Here is a 23,496-nt window from a genome sequence, read left to right as displayed (position 1 = left end):
CCCCTGGTGTGCAGTCTGTGTCTGCCCTGCACAGCTTGTGGCAGCCTGGGAACAACCTTTCATGTCCATGATGATTTGGGGGTGGAATTGGCTTCCAGCTGCATAAAAGCAAGAGTAGGGAAGGATCCTGCACTAGGGACAGATCCTCACAAACAGGAACTAACTTTGGAGGGAGCGGGGGGGGGGGGTGTGGGGTGTGGAGCAGACTTGGGGTTGTGGGGGGGCCCAGGCTCGGTGGGGGGCACCCTGGGAGGGGCCTGACAGGGAAGCCCACTGAAGCCAGCTCCACATCAGGAATTTTTTTTAATGTTTTCTTGCAAACACTGTGTTGTGGCTCCCACTGAGTGGTTCCCAAGTGCCACCCTGTGATTTCTGCACCGGAGAATACCAAAGCACCCAGGAGCATCAGAGCTGCCTGGCACGGCCAAGCACTTCCCCTCCTCCTCTCCCTCTCAACCGCAGTGGGCAGGGCTAGAGGGAGCACTTTGGACCAAAGGCCACAAAAAAAAGAAACAGATTGTTTCTTTACTGAAGGAGAAATCAAGTTGTAGAGCTTGGAGGCAGCTCCATTCCCTTCTGGTTGTTTCTGCAAGCACAGGACAGCAGGAGCCTGGCTGAGGGAGGTGGGTGGGCTGCCCCACCGGAAAGCCAGATTTAATGCCCAGACCCCCAGGAGCAGCGCAGCCTGGGGACCAGTCCTGGCTTACCATGGCTCCCCTAAAACAAACTGCAGGAGAAACCCTGCGTAGAATTTGCTTGAAGACTAGAAACCTCTTGTTTCTAGGAGGTAGAGCTGGCAGTATAAATGAAATAAGGCTGCTCTCCGTGCACCAGCGGTCTCTCGTGGGCTGTGAGAAAGCCAACACGTTTCCTGTCTGGCTGCCATGCACACTCCTGCAGCACCTTTTCCGACAGTGTTTTACTTATTGCTCCAGTTTTTGTGGGCCACTGAGAGTCTCTCTGGTACGTGACTCCTCTTCCTACCTTTGGAGAAAAACAAAAACCTCCAAAACTTACCCAGCTGCACTCCGAAATGCAAAACCAGAAGGGAAGGAATAAGAACCTCAACCCTGTTCTACAAAAACTTCTCTTGAGAGTTAAGGAAACACCACAACATCACGGTGAAGACGGAAAGGGAATAAGCCACAGAAAGAAACCCATTGTGACAGAGTGCTGGCATCTGCTGACCCTGAGGTTTATGCACGGGGTTGGGAAGGGGCAGGTCCTTCCCAAGAGCTTGGCTTGCCCCTCCACCTGGCTTTACTGCACCCCCTAAAACAAAGCCTAGGGCTCCCTGACTCTTTGGGGATTAATAAACTAAATGATTCATAAACTCAGCATAGAGAAGAGAGGACAGCACTTATAATAATGGAACAAAGTGAACTAGACACTGCTGAGGCTTCTACTCTTATGGAACAGAGCCTCCCAGCATCTCCAGCAGTGCTGGGAGGTGTAAGGCAGGCTACTCAGACCATAGGTGGGGAGGGGGCAGCTCCCTTCCTTCGTCATTATCTTGTTACATACTACTTGCCAGAAAGAGCCAACTATAAATCAGGGGGTGCTGGGGGCCAACTGGGAGTGGCAACCTCTGAAAATGCAGGATTTTACTGTGATGGTTGATAGGGGGCTGAGGCTCGTATGTTCCAGGCTGTTCACAGCACAAGCTGGTGGGGTTTTGGGGGTCTCTGGGAAGCCCCTCTAGAGGGATTTTACCCCTGCCAAGCCCCCCCCCGCCAGAGTCGCTGCCCTGAGAAAGTGCTGGAGGGGATTGCATTGCCTGAGCAGTGAGACCTCAGAAGGAGGGTCCTAAACTATTTAAGACCACCTAAGTACTACTGGCCATAAATTGAAGGTGTGAGGAGACTGGAGGAATCCCAGCTGTACCAAGGACAGTTCTCTTATGCAGAGGTGTGGAGTGATGAAGTGCTCACATTTTGGGGCTGGTGCTGCCAGTAATGGGCTTTTCCCCCTGGAAAGCCCTCACTGCTGCCCCAGGGTAAGGTGGTTCTGGCAGCTTGGAAGTTGGCAATAGACCCTTTGGATTTCACTCAGGACCCCCATGTCACCCTGCCCAGTGCAGCTGGGGAAAGTGGGAGTGAGGGGGTTGCCAGGGTGGGAAAGCTCCTGCCTTTGTGGTGCTGCAGGGGATGCGTGGCCGGGAGAACACGGGGGCACCATGGCAGGGGTGGCTTAGCAGGGCGGTGACAGGACGGCCAAATAGCATCCGAGTGTGGAGGGGTCGCTGTCGGCCTGGGGATGCCTTTCCCCTCAGCCACTCTCTCATGGGGATGTGCCTGACACCTCCAGGGGCCTGCTGGCTTGGGAGGGGGTGCTGCTGGGGGCACCCTCCAGGGTACAGTGGGGAGGGCTCGTGTTGGGTTTCAGCCCCCTCACAGGGCTGTGCTTGGGCTGCTCCTTTCCGCCCTACCTTAAAAAGCGAGCCCCGCTCCCCTGCCGACCACCCCCTGCCCGGGGCCGGGTCGGGGCTCCCGGCGCTTCCCCCGAGGGCCGGGAGGTGGCGATGCGGCCCCGGCGGCTGGAGCCCGGCGGGCTGTGCGGGAGAGGGAGCGCTTCCCCGCGGGAACGGTGTGCGCATCCCAGGGCTGTCCGGGATGCTTTCTCCGGCCCTGCCCGCACCCCGGGCGTCGCTGCTCTGAGACTTGCCCCTCAGCCCCCTGACGTTTTGGGACCTGTCGCCTGGCGATGCTCGCACTGGGAGCTGGGGGGGTCGTTAAAATGAATAAACCCCCTCCCCAACAGAGGCTCCGTCCCGGACCCCGCCGGAGCAGGGCGGAGCCTGAAGGGCTTCGTGTTGCCCACATCCCCTTCCTGGGTGTAGACTCCTGCGTCTGGCGGGGAGAAGCTGGGGAAATACATCTCCCCTCCCTGCGCCAGTCCAGGGCTGGAGGCCCCCGCCTCTCCCAACCCTCTGTCCGACTGAGGGACAGACAGCTTTCCCACTCGCACGTCCCTGGCCCTGCCAATTACGAATTTGTTCTTTGTTACTGTGAAAAGTTAAAAACTTTCCCCTGGAAATGAGGGAAGCGGCCAGAGCCCCCCTGTAGTGTCAGCTGGTTTGGTTTTTGTTTTTCCAAATGGTTTCAATTCCATGAATGTGGTCACGCTCGGCTCCTGCGGCAGAGTGAGATGCCCACCTGACCTGGGGCCCCAGGGATGACCTGCCATGCCCAGAACCACACTTCACCCACCCTCAGAGTGGGGCTGGGAACATGACTGTACCATCTCCTGCACTTCCAGTGCCTGACCCACCACGAGGGAAGTCTCCAGCGAGGTACTGGAGCAGGGCAAGGAAGGCTTTATGTGGGGATTTACTGCTCTGGGAGGTGCCCCAGGGGCTGCTGTTGCTTTTATACTGGCAGGTGTTCTCTTTCCACCCCTACCTCTCTCCTCATCCTTAGGGGACCTGTCTTGGTGGTTCCTCCTGCTTGCAGCACTCCAGGATAAAACTGTGCTTCCATCCCGGAGCAGCCAGGGAGCACAGGAGAGCTGCCGCTGGTGACACTCTAAAGAAGAGAAAGCCCACGGAGGAGGTTCCTGAGTAAATCCCGTCTGGGACAGCTCTGGGGGATACTGTGGAAAATTTTTGGGCCCCAACAGCTCATCCCACTGCTGGCAACTCTCTGCTTCCTGCCTGGAGATAGTGCTTTCTGTTTGCTGGGACTTTGTGCCTCCTGCCATTCATGACACAGTGTGTATAATGTTAGACCTGCAACACCTGAGGCCAGCACTCCCCATTGCCTACTGCCAGGGTGTTCAAACACATTTTCCCTAATGTAAAAATCTTACACTTGAAACCACCTGGAGAAAGGAGCACAAAGGGAAAATAGAGGCACCAAATTATTTACTCAAACAGCTGACCAGAACCAGGAAACAAAAAGAAAGGACTTTAATATTTAGTGACCGACCTTCCTGTCAGGAGGGGCTTTTGCTCTGAAATAGTTTATATGTGCTTTCCATGACATGAACCCGGGGACTCCTCCTGCAGGGACACACTCACAGAGCTACAAAAGTGGGGTTTGACTTGGATAAGGGAATGTGAGAAGAAAAAGCAACAGGAGTCTGTAGTAGCAAAATAGAGATCCTACAGATGTGTTTCCTCCTTTGTAAGGGATTTGTGGCTAAAATACATTTCCCACTGTCAGTGCAGTATCTTTTGCTGTACTAAATTCATGCTTCATTTCTTTTTATGCCTCCAAATCAGTGAGGGGAGATGGCAGGACCCATGGGTGTGTTCTGCTGCATGCCATGTGCTTCCTCCCACAATTCATCATCCCCAAGCAGGTACTTCAAACATGTCTTGATGCGACTGGCACATTTTGCGTGTGTCCAACTGTTTTTCCTATGGGACATGGCTTTGCAAGAAGGTTCACAGTCCCTGTGGTGTACAGAGAGATGATTAAGGGTCAGAAAAGATGCCTCTTGAGTGCTTGCATGCCAGTGTGGTCCATCCCACAGGTGTTGCTGCCCAGAGAGCATCCGCAGGGCAGTTTGGTGCTATTCTGTCCTTCACACCCAAGAGCAAAGTGGATCTGGAGCTGCACCAGCCACAGGTAGGACAGTGGCCACTTTGCTCATCATCTTCTGAAAATGAGCCCTGCCCAGCAGGGATTGCAACTGCAGCTCCTCAGCCATCAAAACAGCCTTGTCCTCAGGGGGAGGCCAGTGGGGAATTGGAGGGTGTCAGGCAGAGGGCCCAGAAGGGAGGCTGTGGTGTTCTGAGCCTGCCAGAGCACTTCTACAATGTCGCTGCAGGGACAGTGGTCCCTGACGACTCCTAATCCCTGTGCTGCCCAGTCTGGCTGCTCAACAGCAGGCAGGCCTCTGAATAAACAGAATTTAAGCCTGGAATTTGGCATCCATCTGGCTGGCCTGGAACCAAGACTCATCCCTTAAAAGCCCACAGCCTTTCTTCACACTGCTGGCAGTGCAATGCCCGTTTGCCCTCACTGCCCCTATCTGGGCTGGATAACCTGCCCTGGCAGGTTTGGGAGTGGGGAGAGCAGAGGTGAGGGGTCAGGCTGGGCAAGGCAGGGGGCACATTCTGGCCAGAGCCAGCAGACACAGCCATTTTCTAAAATTAGACCTCCAGGGAATTAGTTTCCTAGAGCAGACCTTCTCCATTTGGAGAAGAAACTGAAGAGGCCTTGGAGTCAGCCTTAGCCTTTAATTCCACTTTCTCCTGAACTAGACTGCATCAGCACCCTCCAGCTTCCCACCTGTGCCCCAGGATGGCTCCAGGCTCCAGGTGGAACAGCTGCACACAGCCTCAGTCTGCAGTTGTAAGCAGGAGCAGCATCACATCTGGCACAACTATGAGCAAGGCACTGCTGAGCTGAGCCCCCCACTGGGTTCAAATTTCCGGCTGCTCAAGTCCTGGTGGGAGCTGCAGCTCTGACATTAAGTGTCTTTTGTGGGCTCAGAGCAGTGCAGGCACCTCAGAGGGGCAGCCAGCAAAACCAGGTTGGCTGCATCCCTCCAGGGATATAAACATAGCTTAAAGTATTAATATTTGGAATAATGTCTGGTGGTGAAAAGGAACCAGACTTTATGTTTGCACACACATGAGGGGGAACTCAGAAGTGGCTGCAGGTGGGCAGCAGGCAGCAAACCTCCCCTTCAATGGCAGTTGCTCCATGTCAACCAGCAATTGCCAGAGCTCCTGTGCCAAGGGCTGGTGGAGGAATCCCTGCTGCCACAGGGGCTACCTTTGGGCTCCTGCTGCAGGGGGTAGCATTTCAGCTTTCCCTGGAGGGTTCAGCCTGGGGGTGGTTTTGCCCCCCTCACTTTACCCACCTTGGCAGGCAGGACTGAGCAAGTGTGTCAACCAAAGCCTTAGTCCAAAGTTACTGGGAGACATGGTGTTTGATGCCATTTTTTAGTGCATGGATACTCTGGCTGACACATCTTCGCCTCCTCTGGGGACACAATGTGCCCTAGACACAAGCATATACTCCTGCCAGTCTTGCAGCTCACATCCTTTTCCAGCAGCTGCAATTTTCCTGTGGAAACAAGCTCTGAAATAGCCTGTAATTGTAATATTAGCTTCTAGGATCAGGTGCTACCTTCTCATAGCTGCATTTGGATCCGAACGTGTATTTGGACTGCATGACTTTTGAGATTTCAAGGTAGTACATGTATACCTTGTAATAACCCTCCTTTGCATGGACATTATGGGTTTTTTAAAATGGTTGATCAGACAGTTTGAACTGAATACAATTGAAATTATGCTTTTCTAATTGTGTATCTCTAAAGGATCCAGTATCCAGGTGGTGTATTTCCATGTCTCTGCATGCCCACCAGTGAGAGCTGCTGATGGACAGACTGTGGCTCCTCATTGGGGTGAGCTGCAAGCCAGGACTGACAGCAGCCCTCCTGCACAAGATACTTTTGTCTCACTGGTGTAACAGCAGCTGACAGCCCGAACTCTCCTAGATGGCCTGATGTGAAGCACACCTGGTTACTGCTGATAGCCCTGGATCATGCAGAAAGTCTCAGCTGCTCCTCATCAGCAAGGGAGTGTTGTTGGTGCTGTGGCTGTAGCCCTCTGTGGCTCTCAGCAAGAGCTGCTGCAGGGTTGAATGTATCCCAGCAGTGTGGTAGCCCTGAGAAGGTGAGTTTGGTCTGGGGAGGCTGTAAGTGCAAAGGGAGAGTAATTGCTCCAGTTTGTGCGGTGGTTCCTGGAAAGGGAGTTTCCTTGGGCCCACCATTGCTGTGCTGCACCAAGTGAGTACACAAAGGAGTGACCCCTAAGGGCTGTGCTGTGCTTTGAGGGCACCTGGGCCGGCTCTGCTCTTGGGCTGGGGACTGAGCCAGCGCCCCTGAAGTCAGGGTGAGACGTGTGTGGTGGCTGTGTGCCTCCCCTGGGGCCATGGGCTGGGTGGAGGAGGTGGGTGCCCAGGAATGCAGTGTGGGACTTGGGGCAGGGCAGCCATGGGCTTTGGCTGTACCCCCTCTGGCTGGGGGGACAGGAACAGCTCTCATCTGGCTTCTGCCTACCCAAGGAGAAGCACAGAGAAGCACAGAGCAGGGCTATGTTGGGCATTTCCAGTTCTTCAGGAGCTCAGTGTTTGCTGGTCACTGTCTCTGGTATGGGCCAGCATACTGTGGGGTAAGTGCCCCAGGAACCCGTCAGTCACTCCATTCCCTGGGTTTCTGGGTGATGGTACTGTCTGGTTTCAGAACAGGGATTTGGGTGTCTGCTGCAGCAAAGCTGGTCCTGCTGCCTGTTTGAGGAGCCAGCAGAAGCTGCAGGCTGTGCTCATTACCTCTGGCCTCTCTGCTTCTTCTAAACCCCTGAAAACCTCCTGGGTTTCTGCCTCCTGATGCCAGAGCACTCCCTGGAACACTGGTGTCAACAGCTTGCAGGGTTGAGAAACTGCTGGAGATGCCTTTTCCTTGGGGCGAGGGAGAGACCTGTTCCCATGGTGGTACTGGGATGAGGATAAGGCATGGAGGTTTTCCCCATGGCTTATCTTCACTAAGCTCCAGTTTTTGACTTTCCATTTGTGTGCTTATTATCTTTCCCCCTCCCCTTCTGAAATGGTTCCATTAGCAGGGTGTCAAAGAAATCTCTTTGAGATAATTATTCTAGATCTCTCTAGTGGATTTGCCACGTGATAGCATGTCTGCATGGGTGTATTAATAGTATCATAATACTATATATCAGTTTTCATCCTGAAGTGCTTCACATGCTGAGGAGCGAAGCTTAAATAGAAAGACGTGGAAAGGGAAAGAAAGTTTCTGTCTCACCTGCCAGACCTCTCAAAGCCATGGGATGAAAGAAGAATCTTCTTGATGGTCTTGCACCAAATCTGAGTTTGGTCCACTGAGTCCTGTGATGGCCCACTGAGTCCCGTGGCAGCCCTCCAGGCTGGACCTGCCACCCGGTTCGACCTGTCTCATGCTCTGCACTGCTCTATTCCTGATGCTGGTTCTTGGTGGACTCCACGCTTCCAATGCTCTTGCTGCAGCCAGTTGCCTTGCTGAGCTACAGCAGTCTGCATCCTTCCCCCTTCCCTCTTCTTCTTGTTAAGGACAGGTGCTGTGGGACTGGCTGTCCCCTCAGCCCAGCAGTGGGGTGCCATGGGGTGTCCCTTGATGACGCCGGGTCAAGAGGTCACTGAAGGTCTGTGCTGGGCACTGCTTGCCAGGGCGGGTGAAGTGGGATCTGTGCTGTCACCTTCCCAATGGCTACTTCCCCCACCCTCACTAGGTGGGTGTCCCCTCCAGGGCCCCTTCTCCAGGGCCACACTTGGCTTTGGCCTCCTGCCACTCCTCCTTCACGAGCCTGTGCAAATGGGGAGCACTGTGCTGCACTGGCAATTTGGAGACAGGGATAACCACATTTTAATCTCTCAAGCAGCATCTCCCAACATCTGCCCTTGTGTTTGGGGCTGTGGAGGGTGACTATCACGGGCACAGTTGTATTTTCTCCCAGATGCCTTTCACCTTCTCCACCGGCCCCCTTCCCTCTGCACTGCCAGGATCCCTCTTCATCCCTGCCCTGCCACTCAGAAAGGCTGGGAACCTGGGAAGGGAGGCCAGCCCTGCACCTGCTCTGGGCGGGCAGCAGATGCCACCAAGCCCTGTGCCACAGTGTTGCCTTCCCTGTTAAGAGCAGGGAATGGGGAGAGCCAAGGCGCTGCAGTGGGGAGGAAACCACCCTGGGCAGCGAGAGCTGAGGGTCAGTCATGGGCTGTAGGGTGTATGAGGGACTGTGTAGCCCCATATGGCACAGAGAAATGTGCTCAGGGCTTACTCCCTGCAGCCTGACATCACCTCTGGCAGTGTAGCAGTCCTCTGAGGATTTGAGGTTTTGATGGAACAAGAGGCTGCCTTATTCCATCCGGGCAGTATTATCCAAGGCGGACGAAACCCATCCTCCATGAATGCTGTCTGGGCTAGAGATGGAGTGATGGCTGCAGGCCTTGCCCTCCTAAGGGCTGGGAGGTCTCTTGCAGGGGGGTCAGCTGGGACAAGCTGCTTGTGTAACCCTGTGTTTGCAGGAGTCTCCTACAGAGGTAGGGCATCCAAGCAGGACCAGGAGAAACTTGGTAGCCTGGAAACCACCTGTGTGCCAATGTTTGAGGTCAAAACTACTAGGCTGTAGACATTCATATGAATGAACAACTGCTTAGAGACTTTAGACAGTTGCTTGTCTCAGCAACAACCAAGGCCTGATGAGTCCAGTTGGGATCTCCCATCTGTTTCCCCACCCACAGTGGCTTTGGGGAGGGAGTAAAGAGCAGCGGCACTTCAGGGCATTGCAGGAGGAGCGGGGAGCATGAAGTATGGATTGTTCAAATGTACAGGTGTGTTTTGACAAGTTGCTGCCCCTCACAGCAGAGCTGCCTTTCCTGGGAAAGCTCCCCTGCGACGGCTCTGCTGCCTGCCGAGGTCTGCTCTGCTCAGGTGTGTGTGGCCAAGCCACCAGCAGCACAGGGGCTGTTCTTCATGGAGAGCAGGGATAATATGCCTGGAGTCATATTAAAGTGTTAAAACAGCAAAGAAAACATAGTCAAGAGGGATTGCTGGTAGGCATGTGCAGAGGGGAACATAGGGTACCTTTTCCCCCCTCCCTTGTCTCCACTCCAGAGGTGCAGGTGAGGCTCCTCACTAGCCTTCTGCTCCCCTGGAAGACTCTGGGTCCTAAATTGCTTAAGAAAGTCATGCCCTGGTCCCTACCTCCTCTCCTCAAGTGATGTGGGTGTGGGCTGATGTCTGCTGGTGGGAGGAGGAGGACCAGGACCCATTGTGAGTCAGGGTTTGATGGGGTTTCTCCAGGCTACATAAAAAGACTCTGCATTTTGTTCCAGCTGTCCAGCAATAGAATATATTTAACTTTTAAAAAAAAAAATCCACAGTATCAAAACACGAGAAGTCACAATCCAATACTTGGTGATATAAACAGGCATACAAATGGTCCTCGGCAACCCCTTAGTTTGGGCTTCAGTGCGAAAACAAAAGGTGGGCTCACCAGCAGGGTGCAAATGACACAGGTGGGCAGGCCCTTGCTCCCTCCTTCCTAGGGTGGAAAAATCTGAAGTACCCATGCATGGCCAAAACCAAGGAGAACACGGACTTGAGCCAGCAATGGAAAACTTATCCCCCTCCCAGCCTCTGGAGCAGCGCCTGCGTCTGCGTGTGGTGAGTGGAGGCGGGGCTGTGGGTCTGGGTGAGATCGCCTGTTGGGTATTTGGGAGAGAGCTGCCATCACCTCCAGGCAGTGCTGGTAATGGTGAGCCCCTGTTTTTATCCCAAGCCAAAATGTTCCACTCCCTCTCACCTGCCTGCTGAAAGCATCCTTAGAGCTGGAAGATGGATTCAGCTACTCTCGCCTTGCCAGTCCTGGAGCTTAAGTGAAGCCTTCCACTTCCCACTGCACCATTCCAGCAGTGAGGATTGGGTGTTTCCGCTTTCCTCTAGTCAGTGGGTGGGTGCAAGAGAAGGAGGATTTGAATTTTAGCTTGGCTTAGGGATGACAAGAGGAGGAAGAATAGCTTGTAGGGGGCATGGGCTCTAGTGGGATTCACTGTAATTAAGCCTGGTTCAGCTGGTGCCACTGTGACCTGGGGTTTCGCAGCATGCTGCTCCCATGGGGGGATGGAAATGCTGAGTGCCAGTTTGGGAAATAAATTGCAGCACTGCCTCAAAGTGTGTGCAAGTGTGAAGCGAAGTCTGCTAGAACGTACAGGGCCGTGTTACCACACAAGCATGTGGGAGAAGCCACTGCTTTTAACTGGGAGGAATATCAGATCTAGCCAAGCTTACAGGTCTCCTTGTATCTGGGCTTTAAATGAACTCTTGGTGGTGTGTTGCAGTGGATGCAGTTTGGGTTGAATAGCAATAAATTACACCCTGGCTGGAGTATGTGCATGTACGTGAACTGCGGGGTCATCCCAAAACAAGCAGGAGGCAAGGCAAGGGTGGAATAAAACGGTCCCCCTAAAGAATACTGGGACTGTGACTCTCCTGTCCACAGAGCTTGGCACAATACTCAAGGCAAGACTATGACAAGGGGCAATTTCCAGTAGAACTGAAAGATCTTTAATAAAATGTGTGACAGTAAACGGACGTAGGGAGGACCATGCAGCTTTGTGTCTTGGGAAGCACAGGATGTGGCACAGATGGGGTTACCTAGCACATCTAAACACTCCCTACCACATGGCTGCATGCCAGAGCCATTCCCAGCTGACCTTCCAGCTGCAATTTCCAGGCATGTGTGCCATGGCTGGGAGCGATGCTGAGCTAGTCAGGCAAAGGGCTAGGAGAGTGGGGGTCATCTGCCATAGCACCTTTTCCATGGTAAAGACGGATTTGGCAACACCAACAAACTGGGAAAAAATGTTAATGTGCTCTGTGTTGCAATGGTTGGGCTGGCCCAGAGTGATGAAACTGGTTTTCGACTGGCCACACATTTCAAACACACATTTGGTTTGGTCCTACCTGGAATTGCTTTCCAGTGACTAGTAAATCAGCTGTTCAGCCCGGCTGGGTTCAAGTACCATAGAACTATTTCATTAAAGCCCTTTTTTTTTTTGGTTTTTTGAGAAACCTGGTTTTCACAATCAGAAAAGAGCAGCAGAAAATTCTGTGTTGCTGACAGATGGGAGTGAAGCAACTGCATTTATTCGTTGTTACCCACTATCACTCTTGAGCTGTAAAATTTGCATCTAAAACATCTGAAGCAGGTGATGGCATTGGGATAGCTGGGTGCCATGCACTTTGGACCAGATGAAGTGTTCGGGGCTGTGACCTCTGGCTGCGCTGGCAAGGAGGCAGGGCTGGTTGGCAGTAATGGTGTGGCACCTCATGGCACAGCTCCTGCAATCAGGATGAGTTATCCAGCCCTGGTGTTGGTGGAGGTGTTGTCCCAGAAGAGGTGGCCTCCCTCTGCAGTGCTTCGGAAAGAGGTGTAAAAGTGCTGGGTGACTAATTTGACCCTAAAGAGAAAGAAAATAATTGCTGATGGGGGAAAGCTCCGAACTGGCACTCATACCTGTGTCTTCACTGCGTGGCTCTTCTCATCAGTGCGTGATCTGTGGGCACCACACACACCTCTCCAGCTTGCTACCAGCTTCCCCACCACAGGCTTACCAGGAGCCCCTTGAGGGGATGGGTCTGCTGGGCCTGTCCCTGGCACAAAGCTCTGGCCTTTTATGAGAGGAAGAAAAATAAGTCACGGTGGAGGGTGTGATATAAAAGATAAAAGACTGAGCAGAACCCCCTTGTGACCACCAGGGTCCTCCCCTCCAGCTTCCCCAACCCTGCCCTAGGCTCAGCCTCCGAGCTCACTGCAGATCCCCAGTACTTGCCATGGGGAGACCTGAAACCAGGGTGAGGGGCTCACCACAGCCTGAGGCTGCTGTTCACACCTGGGCTGGGGGGAGCTTGGCAGTGCCAGTTTTAATCAGGACTACTGAAAAAAGCAGAGGTTTTTATCACCGTTATTACTGCTGCGGGGCAGCTTTGGGGAAAATGCAATTGGATGCCTGCTGTCTGATAGCAAGGCCCATCTATAAAGTTGCTCCTGTCCTAAAGTAAAGAGTGGGAATCTGTCTGCTTCTAATTTAAAATAAATTAAGCAAATCACCACAACAGGCAAAAATAAGGCCTTTTGTCCTAGGTGTCATTTGCAGATTTCAGAGTCTCCTAAATGGTGCGCTGGGTGTTTTCTTGGCTTCACCAATTTGATAGGAAGGTCAAAAATAAGAAAATTATAGAGCAAAACCTGAAAGTAAATTATAAATCCCTCACCTCTCCTGCGCAGTGCTGCACTGCGGTACCAAACTCCCTCATGCAATAAATGTAGACAGCACACAGACCTAACTGAAGCAATGCTCTCTGGAGACCTGCAGCCATCCCGGGGAGGGCAGCATTTCCATACAAGTCCTTCCTGAAGTAAGCCAATTCTCCCATCCTCACTAGAGCACAGAGATCGACAGCACCAGTTGTGACCTGGAAGGCCAGCAAAACCCTGGTGATGCTGAAGAGGAGCTAATTCTGCCCTTTGTTCCCAGGGGAGCTTTTGTACAGGTGCTGGGTCTCTGGGTTGGGGCATCAGCTGCTGCTCTGACATCTGATGCCACACAAGATGTGACTTTTGGCAGTTTAATGCCCAGTGAAAATGTCAGCTTGTTTAATCCTGCCCAGACTGAGGTTTCTTGCACTGCCTGTCCACTTCATGTTTAAATCTATCTTCTAAAAGTGAATCCAAATTCACAGGCACCAGAAGAAATTGTTCTTAAGCTGAACTTGGCTGCTTCTATTTCAGAGACTCTGCACCCAAAGGCTTTGCCTGGTTTCTTTTATCTATGACCTATCTGCAGAGGCTCCTGCACACCCATCCTGACACCGCAGCACAGTTAACTCGATGCTTAGGCAACATTTGGCATTTGCTCTTGAACCAGCCATTCTGTTTTGGCAAAATTGAGGGGTAACCATTGCTCTTTGTCCTTCTGTTCGCTGCAGCTGAGCTGGCAAGCTGTTTGGGTGGCTTCTCAAGTGTTCCCACTGATGACAGCAGCAGCTTGTGAAGGTGTTTTCCAGCTTAGGGGTCCTGTCCTGCCACACGTTAGTTGGGACTATGGATGATGCTTTATCATTAACCCTGGAGGAAGACCTCCTGAGCTGGGAGAGCAGAGAGGTACTGGTGCCTGCTTTCCACAGGCTGTGGGCTCACAGTGAAGTGTGAGCATTGGGCAGGTAGAAAACTTTCTGGGAAGAAAGGTCTTGCATCTCCAGCCTTCAGGAGAGCACCTGGGGCTGTAGGGAGGCTAAGCCATAGGTTTACACTAAAACACCAAAGGAGCTTCTTATGCCACCAGCTCCTTGGGGGCATCACCGACATGTGCCCTGCCCAGCGCAGGGCTCTCCTCCAGCCTTGGTGGGCAGCTGTCCTGCCCAGTGCACCCCTGCCATGCCTCTGAGGATTAAACACACAGCGTGGGGAGAACAGCGCTTTCTGCCTAGCAAGAGGACACCCGTGCTCAGGGGCACTTGCTGCTGTTTGACACCCCAAGCTCTCTTTGCAACAGGAGCTGTTTTAGCTCACGGGATCTGCTCTGCATGAAAAATCAAGACCTGTGTTAAAAGCAAATCATCATACCAGGAGAGGCCAGGAGCTTGTTTAACAGCAGTGGGGTTTGCTGTCACCCCCTTGCCCACTGTCTCTTGGCAGGAGCAGTGGGCTGGAAGTGGGTCAGGTGGCTCCCAGTTTTGGCAGTGGGTTTGTATGAAGCTCCTCTGGATGGAAGGACCCTACCTAGGTGCGAGCAGAAGCCTGGTTTTGCCCTGTTTCAGCAGGGATCCTCCTGCCAAAGTAGAAAAGCAGCCAGGTACTCCCACCAAGCTGAGCTCCTCTCCCCCTGCTTAAATACCAGCCAGGATCAGAGGGGTCACTCCACCTGGATGACCAATGTAACTGCACACCGCGTGTTCCAACCAGGAAAACACAGCCCTACCCCATTTGGCCATGGGCCTTCCAACCACGACAGCTGCTAAGCACCTGGTTAGCAGGTCGTGATACTCGAGCTTTGGGCACTTACCCCAGGGAAGCGGAGCTGGGACACTGCTTGAGCCAGGAGCACACGTCACGCCGTAAGGGGATCCATTTCCAAATCACGGAGACACTGCCAGCAAGTCTCTTTCAGAGGGAGGAAAAGCCTCGGGTTTTGGCTCCCCCAGTACTGTTTCACACTAGAAGCTTTTGGCAGCACGTGGCTGCACCCGCCACCCTAGAGGAGCTGCGGGGCACCGGTCCCTTGCTGGATAAAGTCTCCCCAGGGCTGGCGGGAGGTCTGGTCTTTGCATGGTGGCAGCAGATGGAAGCAGGGGACGCCCCCAGATCACTTCAGCAGTACAATACGATTTACAGCAAGCACGTTTCTCAAGACATCTGTGAGGACATAACTTCATTGAGTATCGTATATACAGACAGCAGAGGAGGCTGTGCTGAACCCTCCACTACTGCAAAGCAGTCAAAGATGGAATCTTGGGGCGGGAAAAAGTACCACTGGTTGGCTTTTACACACTGTACAGGTATCTATGAACAGCTCCTTGGCAGCTGATGTTCACAGCCAGTTTCCTTTAACAGTGAGCATAGAAAGGAGGCAAAACGTCTTCAGTGACCTCCCCCTAGGAGGAGAGGGAAAGCAGCATCTCCCACTGCCTCGGTTCGGCTGCCTGCCCAGGTGCATCCTTCACCAAGGGTGTTTCCTTTTCCTGGCACCGTCCTCCTCCTCGTCTGCTGCCCACCACGTGCTGGTCAGGACCAGTCCCAACCCATGCCGTGCTTGCCTCATCTCCGCTGCTCAGTGGGATCAGTGCAAGTCTCCACCGGCTGCTCTGCATCTCCGCTCCGCTGGACGGGCAGATGAACCAGGTTCAAACAGAAGGAAACAAAACAAAAGGAAGAAGAAGAGAGACAAAGGGTAATAAAAAGTTCCATGGCCCACAGCTGCCAAAGGAAATCTCTCGCCGTGTTTCTCTGACCATACTTGTGCCAGCCACTACAGCTGCTGTGGGATCCCCTGTTCCTTGTAGCCTGTGAGGAGGGAGGGGAAGGGAACATGATTAGAGTTAATTCCTAATGAGGACACTCGGTGAGAAAGCCACCAGCCTAATTTACCAGGAGTAGCAAACCATGTGGGAAAATAGGGGGGCTGCCACAGCCCCCCTTGTGGCCAGGCTGCCCTGGGCAGCCTCAGCCCAGCAAGCCACCCTGCCCTGCTGTAGCCGACACCTGCCTGGTGCAGCCACCTTCCTGGGCATGGCCATGTGGATGCTGGCAGCCAGCCCTGCTGCTGCAGCACCCACCTGGCCCCAGCAGTGGCAGGGGCACATCTGCTTGAAGAGATTATAAAAGCACAGCAGGTACCAGTAGTCACTAATTCCAGTACAACCTGTACAGTAACCTAAAACTTCTACAGAGCATGGTTTTTTTGCAGTGTAGGGGAAATGTATGCCCTTATATCCTGCTCCAGAGATGCTGCTGTTCCCAAGTGCTGACCTGGCACTTTGCTGGCTGTGCATCCGACACATCTCTACTTGTGATCTGTGCTTGAACTTTGTCCTTCCAGAGCAGGAGGCTGGCTTCCTCTATCCATCTTTTTGTTCCTGTGCTAGCTTTTGCTAACAGAGCTCTCCAGCAGCAACCAATTGCACTGCAGTTTGCAGAGGTGAACAAACACCTCTTGGAGAAGAAGCCTTTAATCACAGGCTGACATGTCAAATTTCAAACACAGACCTCAAGATCCCTCTGTGAGCACTTCCCCTAATGATATTCTCACTGCCTTGTTATGCACTTGCTTTTCTCCAGCCCAGCAGCATTATAGGTGTTTTTGTTAGGGCACAGTGGCTGTCCAGCAGGCCTGGAGAAAACTGAGCTTTTCAGCAGCAAAACCAATTGCACTGGAAACTGCCTGGATCCCTGTTCCTCCACACCCTCTCCTCTTCCTGCGGCCACGAGGTTTGCTGCACCTCCCAACCAAGGTAGCGAAGCCCTTGGGATCCCTGCTGTGTTGCAGCCACATGGATGTTGCAAAGCCCAAAGCAGCTTGTCCTGCTGCCCATCACAGCTCTTCAGGGTCCTGGGGCCCAAGCTTATTTACTGCATATAGTTGTTGAGGGGAGGCTGCAAATCCCATAGGACACAGCTGCTTCTCTCTGGAGGGAGCTAGGGCAGGGAAGGGTAATAGGAGAGCACACAAGCTCTTGTGCTGACAGAGGATAATCAGAAAAATACTGAATTTTTTAACACTTTCTTAGATGGTTGCAGTGACTGCACCAGAAGCTTTACCTGCTTTTCTTTTAACAGAACCTGGGATTGTTTTTATGATAGTATCAATGCAAAAGATCTCCTTATTAAAGAAGCAAACCAACTGTCCTTACTTGCACTGCCTGCCACAGAAAAGATCTTTCAACTTTAAAGATCTGGAGAGTTTTTTTTTCTTACATTAAATAACGTAAGTAGCCCATCATTTTTATATTTTGAATTTCAAAGAAGTCTGAAATTTCACATCTCAGAAGAATGCTTAACTCTTCAAACACTTTTCCATTGATGCTTTTTTAATATTTCTTTCCAACCCTTATGTCAGACTGTTTTAAGTCCCTTAAAAAAACTGAACACAAAATACCAGCAGGTGCCAGAACCCATATCTTTAAGGACTTTTTGCTGAACTAAGAACTGACTCCAACATATGAACTTTGCTGTACTTTAGAAAAAAAATCTACACATTCACCCAGCCTTGGCAGTCTGGATCTCCTGCTGTTAAACAGGCACAAGGGGCAGATTAATGACACTTAACTGCATCGCTGCCCATTGTGTGCAGCTGAACAGAAAGACTCTCATCTCTTTCAAAGAGCTTTTTCTAGGGGGCAAAATGAGATTTCTCATGCATTTATGTTCTAAGTGTGTCAGCTCTGAAGGCAAGATGAGCTGGCTGGAAACCTGTAATATAGGCTTGTCTACAGCATGGGTTTAATTTGTTTAGGGAGCATAGTTAAAAAAAAACCAAAACAACCCCATGGACCAGTAAGTTGGGGTCTGCCATAAATCTTTATCTCAAGTAAGAGGCTGAGTTATGGTTACAGTAACTTGCTTACATAGCCATGCCTTTTATTGAGACATAAAAAAATTAGGATTAAGAAATCCTTTCAGTCCTGCTATCAGTTTTGAAGCTGGCTGGAAGGCAGTTATAGTGGCCAAGCTTGTGTCTCTCTTTATGTGACCAAAGTAAGCCAAAAAATTACCTGTCCTATGCTAAACCTATTTATTACGATACTTTAGACTTAACTTATTAAATAGTTTATATTTCAAAATAGTTATTGCATTTCTTGCATAGGAGCAGCTATTCTGTACGAAGCAGCTTCACATTAGTACACCTGCAATCCAGCTGAGGTGCAGGTCTGTAGGGCAGACAGCTCTGGGGTCATGATTAACTTGGTCTGTGCACAAAGTCACTGATTTAATCAAGTTTACTTGAAATTGCACTTCTTCTGTAAACCACTGCATGTAAGACTGAGGCAAAAAGAAGTGTGTCTGTGCACAGCCTGTCCTACCAGGACTGAGTTCATGCAGAGGGTGGCTTCAGGATGCTCTCAAGGCTGAACCGGGTTCCTGCTGTGCTCCAAGGGTGCCCTTGGGGCAGCCTGAGGGACATTTCAATGGTGTGAGAAGATTTTCAACATCCCTGGGGCTCTGCAGCCACAGGACAGACACAGAGACAGGCGGATACACACACGTAGAGGCACAAGGCTGGACTTGGGCTGGGAGCGGGCAGCACTGGCCAAAGGGAATTCCTGATGGCTTGCCCTGGCCGATGCTCGCTGCTCTCCATGCGGAGCTGCCACAGGGTGCGAGGAGGAGGAAGAGGAAGAACAGAAACAAACTTACCTTGTGAGACTTTGATGGTGAACAAAAGGAGGCAAAGGAACATGAAAGAAAGAGAGAGGGAGAAATGTAACTGCAGATGATATATCTGAAACACATGGAGAACCAGAAAAGAATGAACAAGTTGGGGCTGCAGAATAAACAGAGAACAGCTGCTCTACCATCAGACATTCACACCAGGGCTAAACATTATTTAAAATCTTTGTACTTGAAGTGGATCATTTCATTTGGGACTCCTGTTTAAAGACAATGGGGAAATTTTCATCTGCTTTCCAGTTCACCGGCTCTGAGCTGGACAGGCTGGCTGGAGTAACACCTCTGAGCAATGCTCACACACTTTCCTCTGTGACGCTGGTATTTCATGGGTCTGACTGAAGGCAAACCACTGAAGGATGGCAGCAAACAAGACATTACAGTGTACCAGAGGGCACATGGTGTGCTGTTCACAGTCTGAGAGCTTGGAAAACTACACCCAAAGCCTTTGGCAGTTTTGTTGATGAGTTTGCTTGTGCCTGCAGGTAACTCACAACCACAGCGTGCCTCAGCATGTCTGGGTGCTGCAAACCCTGGTGGTATTTAACATTCCTACAATATTTTAAGAACTTGGCCCACCACAGCATTTGGTAGGAAACAGCAAAAAAGGGTATTTATTTCAACTATTTTCCTCAGCCACAGTTTGGGGGACAGCTCTATTTAGATTTTTTACGAAAAACATAATAGGTCTAAGCTGGCAATTTTTCCTCAGAATTTCCTTCATCATTTCCTTCTCTCTTCCAGCTGTTATCCTCTGAGTCTCTTAAGTGCCTTCTGTTCCCCTTTCCTTCCCAGGGCAGCCGTGTTACCTGCCCTAGCAGGGGCCCTGAAGAGCAGAGAGACTCAGCGATGCTTTCCAAAGCCCCTCAGAGCCCAGGACTACAGTAACTGTGCAATCATCTGCTGCTGCTCCTAGCAGGGTCTGAGCACTGTAATTAGCAAAGGAGTGACAAGTGGACAGCATAATTACAGGTAAGTTCTCACTACTGGCTGGCAATCAACCCCTGGGAGTCAGCTGAAGTGAAGCCATGAGCGATGGTGCAGCCAAGCATTCAGAGGCAGTTGTTCATTCAGAGGCCAAAAGCTGAGCTTTTGAAGGCTTCCCTCAGAAAGCAGGCCTGACTTCTTGGCTGTGTTCACTAGAGGCGAAACAATGCCTGGACAAACAGTCCCTGACTTGTGTCCCCTGTGCCACCTCAGTGTGACATTACTATATTATTTCTCTGGCATTTCTGTCAAGAAATGGTACACAACCTGTTATAATGGGCTCTGAGCAGCTAGGGAGTTCCTGGAAAGGCCATTCCACTGTGGTCATTCTGCACAATGCGGCCAATGAATATGTGTGCTGCGTGGGCTGGGGACAAGGTGTGCCTACAGCAGAAGGAACTTTGCCCAGAAAGCCTTGGGAAGCTTGTTTTCCAATTGGCCTTGGCAGCTAATTAGCTCTGTTTTGCCTCAGCTCCATGCCTCATCCCTGCAGACATGATGAGGGGTTTGAAGATAGCACAGTGTGGCAGCGCTGCCCAGCCATCACTGAGGACAGCTGGATATCTGCAGCAGCTAGGGGAGAGTCCAGATATTTATTTTTTTTTTTGCACAATAATTAAGTTCTTCCTTTTAACCTACCTTTGCTTTCAGACAGCGGTACAGCGAAGGACAGTTCCCAAAGCCATATGGCTGCTCAAAGAAGATATCTGTGGCGTCAAATGGGGACAGCTGGCAATTCATTTAAATTAGCAGAGAAAATGCCCCATGCCATGGTGCTGCCAAAATAAATTAAGTGTGACAGCAAAACTGCATTCAATTAATCTTCCTTCTGGGATATTATTCTGCTAAAGGGCACCATACAGGAGATGAGGGCTGGATGGGACCCTCTGAGGTCAGTTGTTCTCTTCCCGTGTCCCACCTTGCTCCTGACAGAAGTCAATTTACTCATTCTTGCAGTCTCCTAGGAACAGAGAGGGCAGATCCTGCCATCCCACCTCTGCAGCATTTTGACCTTACTGGAGGGAAAATGTCTCCTAATTTCCATACAGATCTTCCCTGCTGTTACTTAAGTCTGTCTTAGGCTGAACTGATGCCCTCACATTTACTAGCCTGCTGAACATCTTCATCATCAACATGCCTGCTGTCTTACGGTCCTCTGGACTCTCTTAAGGTTTTCCATATGAAGTACAGACTCCAAAGCTGGCCACAAGCCTCACAGCAGCTTTATGTGTGCAGAGAAAGGTGAGGGGATCAGTTAATTCCCTACAGGCTCTGCTCCTACCTGCCTGGGCAGTGTTTGTTCCCTCCACAGCAACGTACTCCTGTGCCACTTGTGACTCCCTGCAGCCACCACATCCTTTGCTGAAAAACAAGTAGTTCCCTGTATTTATGGAGTCAATTAATTCTTCTGTAGAGTCTTGGGCTTGTCTCTACTGAGTAGCACTTACTGTTTTCAGATCATTTCTTCAAATTACTTGCATCTGGACACTGCCTGTGCTGTGCCAGCTGTCCTCCCAGCCACTGCAGGTGCAGGGCTGGTGACCCCCTTCTCTGGTCCATCATCAAGCCACAAGTTAAAATAATGAGCAGAGCTGGATTCAGGAGGGACCTTTCAACACATCTCTCTTTATATCTTTCTAGTTCAGGAAAATCCATTTAGAGTCAAGTTCTCAAGTGCATTTTCACTCAGGCCACGTCTCCCTGGCTTGCTGGTAGGAATGCTGTGTGAGATGGCGTCAGCACCTGAAGGTTAGAAGGGATGGCTGACTGCTGCCACCACAGACAAAATGAATCTCTCTGCCACAAAAAGGAATCAGTCTGACACAGCTTGCTCTGGACAAACCCAGGTTGACTTTGTGGGGATGTTTTATATTTTCTAAATGCATGCAAGTCACTTACTTGATTACTTCTTCCAGGAATTGAAGTATACCTGGTTGGCCTATAATTCTTCTCCTTTTCCCCTCATTACAGACAGTATGACATTATCCTCAGAGCAGGCTCCCCCTTTCCATGGCTGAGAATTAGCACTAGAAGATGAAAAGCTGCAACAAGCCTCCTGTTCAAAAGGGATGTGGATGTGGCACTCGGGGACATGGTTTAGTAGCGAACACAGTGGTGACGGGTTAACAGTTGGACTGTGATCTTGGAGGTCTTTTCCAACCTTAGTGATTCTATGATTCTAATTCTCTCCCAGCTATCTACCAGTTAACAGACAGGCAGGCCCTAATCCAGGGAGTGATGCACTCATCCCTTAGGGAGAGCCTGAGTGGAGTCCCTAAGCCTTAGCTGTTTCCCACCCTTCTCCTCACTGCTAGCCCCCACCAGCTTAGACACCACCTGCTGTGTCCAGCCTTTAGCCCATCCAAATAGTATGGCACCCTCACAGGGATGCATGGAATAGACTACTGCAAGGCAAGGGAGACTAGAGGTGGCCAGTAGTTTTGTATTTTTTTAACTATTTTCCATCTGCAGATTCAAGTTGCAATGGTGTACGATTTCTGTCCACTGCATCAAATTGCTTGTGCACAAGCAAAACCCAGCCAAAGCAAACTGTTTCCTGGCAGTGTTCTTAGATGAAATACCTTATTTCTTGCATTTCAAACATGGCTTCCTTTTTAAGTTAGTGCCTTTTTTTTTTTTTAACATGAAAATAAGAACCCCTCTTGGTCTGACAGGGCTGTTTGATCCAGCCAGCAGCAACTGATCACTTCTGTTCTTTGTTTCAATTGAAATTGATATTTTTTATATTCTCCATCAACCTAGAGCTGCTTTATTTAGCCATTATTTTCTCTGCATGGCAAGTAAACTTAAAACCAGCTATTTAATGAGACAGCAAGAAACTGCCCAGGGCTGCAACTTGTCAGATGATGCTCGTGAACATAAAACGTGTTGTCTCCTCTCACCATTCTCTACTACCACCAGAGGGGTGAAATATTGTGCCGTGGTTGGGAACCTCTTGACCTGAGCTTTCCCACCACATGCTGCTCACTCACGCTCTGCCTTTCAGACTAGTGGGGTCCAGCCAGATGTGAGAAATAGCTTCCAATCTGTATGGTTTTCCCCAACAACCAAACTGGAAAACCAATACAGGCCTCCTAAGCAAAAAACCCTCTACCTGGAGAACAGGACTATGCAGAAAAGCAAGTCATGATTTCAGATGTAGCTCTTTATCAGGACAGATGCTTTCCTGACTCCCCACAACTGCAGAATGGGGTCCTGCCAGACAGCAAACTGCACACGGAGGCTGTCCAGCAGAGGAAGAGCAGAAGAGCATATGATTATGAACACAATTATGGGATTACACACAAATTGGGCAGATTATTAAAGACACATCACAGATGTACACCCATTCACAGTTTATCCTCAGAAATAACTTGGGCTACCCCTGCTCTGCAGGTTCATCTGGAAGGAAATGTGGCAGGTGGTTTGCAGGGAAAACCAAAGGGCAGTGCTGCCTTCACCCTTGCCTTTTGCCTTGCATATGTTCAGGTTTTTAATATCCATTGTTTGCTCTGTGTGGAGATTGCCCTTAACTCAGCCTGCAAATTGAAGCTGGCTCAGAAATTAAAAGGTGGTTTGGTGAGAGGGTTTAACCCCTGGGTTTGGCAGCTGAAAATGTGTACTGGTCTTCTGCCTTTTTTTTTTTCAGTTTCATCCATTTCATCTTTAGGCAGGTTCCTGGCAACTTCTCGAGATCCTCTCTCCTCCTCTGTCACGCAGCCACAGATGTCATCAGCAGAGATGACAAAGTGGAGCCCGTCCAAACCGAAAGGCAATAGGTGCTGGTAAGATGGGAGAAGGGCTTGCTTGGGGAACTGCCTGTCCTGTCAGCCTGAAAGATCTCAGACCTGGGTGGTTTGGGGCAATGCCCATCAGCCTCTGCCAGCCCCTGTAAAGGGAGCAGGGTCTTGGAGATGCCATCAGCAGCCTGAACTGTGTGTTGTTTCTGGCTTTGGAGGTGAGATGAGAGTGTCATCTCAATTCTCTGCAATACGATACAGGAGATATGATACAACTTTTACACCAGCAAAAGCCTTTGGCAGATAAAAGTTGGCAGTATTCTG

At 50.9% G+C, this 23,496-nt stretch overlaps 1 protein-coding gene across 6 annotated transcripts in view; it reads right to left on the bottom strand.

The window, feature by feature from the left end:
* Positions 1–9,829: 9,829 nt before the first annotated feature.
* The window catches only part of STUM (stum, mechanosensory transduction mediator homolog), a 48,085-nt gene continuing 34,418 nt past the window's right edge, over positions 9,830–23,496 (bottom strand). Inside the window, exons 3-5 of one of the 6 annotated variants that reach the window (XM_027712953.2) lie at positions 18,416–18,424; positions 14,568–15,382; positions 9,830–11,963 (exon numbers count right to left, since the gene is read on the bottom strand). In XM_027712953.2, coding sequence (XP_027568754.1) covers positions 15,342–15,382; positions 18,416–18,424 — 50 coding nt within the window. In that variant the 3' untranslated portion in view covers positions 9,830–11,963; positions 14,568–15,341. Of the gene's footprint in view, positions 11,964–14,567; positions 15,566–18,415; positions 18,425–23,496 lie in introns of all 6 variants that reach the window. The other 5 variants (XM_027712954.2, XM_027712955.2, XM_027712958.2 and 2 more) reach the window with 5 other exon arrangements.

Source organism: Pipra filicauda, unplaced genomic scaffold (assembly GCF_003945595.2).
Source record: "Pipra filicauda isolate LSUMZ 115617 unplaced genomic scaffold, ASM394559v2 scaffold143_size2779998_pilon, whole genome shotgun sequence".
NCBI lineage: Eukaryota > Metazoa > Chordata > Aves > Passeriformes > Pipridae > Pipra > Pipra filicauda.
Note: the sequence above shows the minus strand (reverse complement) of the source record. Positions and strands in the feature narration are given on the sequence as shown.